This window comes from Cyprinodon variegatus, unplaced genomic scaffold (genome assembly GCF_000732505.1).
Source record: "Cyprinodon variegatus isolate N-32 unplaced genomic scaffold, C_variegatus-1.0 Scaffold83, whole genome shotgun sequence".
NCBI classification, from domain to species: domain Eukaryota; kingdom Metazoa; phylum Chordata; class Actinopteri; order Cyprinodontiformes; family Cyprinodontidae; genus Cyprinodon; species Cyprinodon variegatus.
The window spans coordinates 1002903-1007123 of record NW_015150536.1 but is presented as its reverse complement, the minus strand read 5'-3'; the positions used below and the strand labels follow the sequence as shown (position 1 = coordinate 1007123).

General features: G+C 36.9%; 1 protein-coding gene across 2 annotated transcripts in view; it reads right to left on the bottom strand.

Annotated features, from left to right (window-relative positions):
* The window catches only part of LOC107083785 (glypican-5-like), a 113342-nt gene extending 110846 nt beyond the window's left edge, over positions 1–2496 (bottom strand). Inside the window, exon 1 of one of the 2 annotated variants that reach the window (XM_015373255.1) lies at positions 2094–2496. In XM_015373255.1, coding sequence (XP_015228741.1) covers positions 2094–2271 — 178 coding nt within the window. In that variant the 5' untranslated portion in view covers positions 2272–2496. The remainder of the gene's footprint in view (positions 1–2093) is intronic. The other variant, XM_015373253.1, reaches the window with a different exon arrangement.
* Positions 2497–4221: the final 1725 nt, after the last annotated feature.

The following is a 4221-nucleotide window of genomic DNA, read 5'->3' as shown; positions in this document are numbered from 1 at the left end:
AAGGAAGGAAGGAAGGAAGGAAGGAAGGAAGGAAGGAAGGAAGGAAGGAAGGAAGGAAGGAAGGAAGGAAGGATCAATTCATCCAATCTGTTCAATAAATAAGAAATCGTTTACCCTGGCATATCTCTGTTAGACAAAACATTATCTTGGCTTCCAGTCTATAAAAGCTTTTAGCAGTGTGTATGGTATTTTGCAGACATTTTTTTTTTTATCATCAAATATCCATAACTGTTTGTCTAAGTTTCTAAAAGGACTTACATCCTCACCATTGAAAGGTGTTTTTTTCTAACTGGTTATCAGTTAGATCCATACAAGTAGGCCTAGCAGTGTTCCTGCAGTGTATTTTCCAAAACATATTCTAAAACTCTATTATTCCATCAGAGTAGCCTTTGTTAAAACCCATACCAAAATCATTTAAGGCTTGCCATAGAGTACTAAAGAGGGACTGACTTGATCAACACTGTTTTCCAGTGTTTTTATTGTCATTACACTGTCACAAGTACAGAGCAACAAAATTAACTCTCTGCATTTAACCCATCCCATTGGGGAGCAGTGGGCTGTCATTTTGCAGCGCCCAGGGAGCAGTGTGGGGTTGAGAATCTTTTGCTCACAGAGCCAGAGTGGCAGTCTGTGGAAGTGGGTTTCAAACTCACAACCTCAGGATTCCATGCCCTATGCCCTAACCACAGGGCCACCACTCCCTTTACAGACTCCAGTCAGATATTCACAATAACAGATTGAAGTAGTATGTAGTAGCACACATTATTCAACCATATTGGCATAAAGGTTTAAGAAAAGATAGGGCCTATTTTGACCACAGGTGTTGTATCATCAGTAGTTAAAGCAAGACTATATGAAGGGAAACAAATATGTTTGTGCTTTATAACATTTAGTAAGTGTAACTAGTTTGAAGTAAATGTGAAATCAAGTAAACTTGTAAAACCATGCACTGAAATATCCAATTGGATCAGAATATTTTTGGAATATTGTAACTGTCCAGGGGATAGTTAAGAGTTAATACTTTTGTCTTTGGTTAGGATAGTTCTATAATTTAAAAATATTTCTGTTAATTGATTTAGTAAAGTTAATTTACAGTTTTTGAGTTGTATGTGAATAAAGGTCACATTTCTAGTCCAGTTAGTGGATTTGAACTGAATTATGGGATATCCAATACGGCTACAGAGACACATGAAAGCATTGCATCAACGCTACTGATCCACTCAAGAGGAAAAGACTATTCTACGTTGGTCTGAAAGGCGCACACGGTAACTTGTGTTGATTATTTGAATCTTTCATGTTGATAATTTAGCATGTAGGATCCATCTCCTGTTTAATCAAGTTTGATCAATTTTCTTGTGTGTAGTCAGAGAAATGTATTTTTGTGAAATGTTTTATATTCTTTATTTTTGTACTTTTCATGGTGTCTTCAACAACAGAGAGAGAATAAAATCTTAAAAAACATTTGTATGATGCGTGGCCTTCCTAAATATCAGACCTGAGTAGTTAAACCCATGTTCAATCATTTACTGATTCATTTATTGGGTATCTGACTGGAGCTTTTAAGAACAAAACCTATATAATGGATATTATGAAAATTCGGCACATGTGTGCATCTGATAATGCTCAATTAGCTTTTTAAAATTCACAGGATTCTTTCTTTTTTTTTTTTTTTTTTTTTTTTTACATTTAAATGTTTCACTGTTTGGATGTGTAATACTAATAATGTTTAAAAAAAAAAAAAGTTTCCTTAGGGATTTTCAAAGTACTTCAATTAAATTCCCCAGTTTCCTTCAGAAATTTATGTTCAGTTTTTGTTTCTTAATTCTGTGACCCAAAAATTTAATATTAAGGTAATTTTAGAACAATTTACAGTAATAACTATAAATATTATAGTTATTATTATATATGATATAATAACTATATATGATATAGTTATTACTATATCAAAACATGTTTCAAGACTTTTATGGAACCCTTAAATCTAAATGTGCATCTACATGCTTGGAGATATTTGTTTTTATATAAAAGCTGCATGCCATGCCATGCCGCTGTGGAAGATGCGTTATGCGCTTGCCTTCCTCCACCAGCCTTACCTTTGTGCGGTTTCTCTGGCACCAGGTGAAGCGGTCCGATGTTTCGCTGCTGGAAAGCGGCTCTTACTTCATAACAGCTGTGCTTATCCGCCTCGATTACATTTACAGCAAAAATCACCAATGCCAAAATCCGGACGGAGTCAAAAGAGTTCACGCGTAGGCATGTTTTTCGGGACATTGCCGCATCTCACAGCAGTTATCCTTGCAGATGACCAGCTGTGGCTTAACTACAAGCTTGAAAACTGAGTCACGAGGGATAAAAGTTACAGCTGAGAGATCTTCCCCGATAGAGTCTTACATTATTGGTTGGGATGGGAGAAAGCGCCTCAAATAGAGGGGAGGTTGGGGTCGGACAGAGGAGTGTCCTCTGAAGCCAGTCTGTCCTGCGTTTGGCACTTTGCAGTCACTGACAGCATGTTGGCTTTGCCTGTTTCTAAAGCAGCCTACTGCGCGCATTCCCCTCCCTGTCCCGTTTATCTCCACTGAACGTCGACACTAAAACAAACTTTGCACTCATAATGAAGATTACATTTCACATTTTAGACAAATAATATAGTAACGTATACCACTGCAAGGAGTAAATAAGTGATTTTCATGTCGACATTAGCATAAATTTACATTTTCCTGACATCTTTTATTTGGATCTTGTATTTTTTTTACAGCAAGCAGGATAAACTTGTTTGAAAATTGCTGCAAGATAAGACTGCATCTTTAAGCACTCCAGTTATCCGTTGTGATTATGTAGCTTTGCGTTAAATCATCCTTAGATTTCTAAGGAGTTTCTGTAATTGCTCAACAGATGTAAAGTTGTCTATGTGAGGTACAATGGCGACACCTGATGGACAAAATGGTTCATGACATGAAAGTCATGTTATATTACTGTGTATACGTTATGGCCATTCAATAAAAGATGGGAAAAGGTGGACAGACAGTGAAGGAAGGAAGGAAGGAAGGAAGGAAGGAAGGAAGGAAGGNTTTCAGATGCACTTGTGTTATCTATTCTTGGGGTTACACTTATTCTAAATTGAACCAATTGAGATAAATACAGTAAGATCTTCATTTAACAAACAGGCAAGGGCTGTTTTACACAGAAAAACTACATTCTTAGATCCACAGTGCCCCATCAATTTGACATTTTCAAATACTCATTTGAGCTCACTGATTTTAGAAACTGAAATGTGTTTTATAAACGACTTATGTCTATCTCATGAATAGGGGCTTTTGAGGGATGAAGAGCCTCGCTGGAAGCTTCTACTCTTGTATGACTGGGTCATATACTTTGTCCCCAAACTGCAGGTGCTTTAGCCCATCAGTTCGGGCTCTATAAACTGGAGATTTATAGATTTAGAAGGGAGTTAAGCCCATTGGCTGCCTGTTAGGGAGATTACTGACTCATGTTTCTAATTTTTACCTCTATCTTGTTGGGAGCAGCAGAAAGTGTGAAGGGTGGATGTTAAGGACATGCCTCGGCTTAAAATCTCTGGAGACAGGAAGCCATTTGCCAATTAAAGCTTGCACCATTCTAGGGAAATCGTGTGCAAGGCTTTATTTTAAAAAAAACCACAGTAATAAAAAAAAAGGTAGAAATCTAATAAATACACTTTAAAATATGTTTTTTTTTTCTTTTATGGCTAGGAAAGGGAATAATTGCATTTTTTAGCTTGAGCTGTCATGCATGTTTGATAAGGTGGTCAGATTTCTGCAAATGGCCAGACCAGAAACCTTATGCTCCACTTCTCTCTCCCCAAGTTCTGGCAAAGATCTTGGATATCTGGCAAATGGAAGATCTGGCAAAAGGAAGCAGGCCATGTTGCATCTTTAATGAGAGTTGGATATTTTGTCTCACTGTTAGTTTCACAACCTCATTATTATTGCCTTATTCATCATCACATGGATCGAACTTCCTCAGTAAAAAGAAAGCGAGCATACAGACTGCTGTTGAGAATCCTCATTCTTTAAAAAAGAATCCATTAGAAAAAAATCCCTTGCACATGTCAGTTCCTGATATTCAGGAAACATCCATAAGCTCAGATGTTCCTGTATTTATAACAAATTCCTTTTCCTCTGTGTCATTGAGTTGATAGGTAAAGAGGTTTTATAGACTCTTTACTAACCCGTTACAGTACTG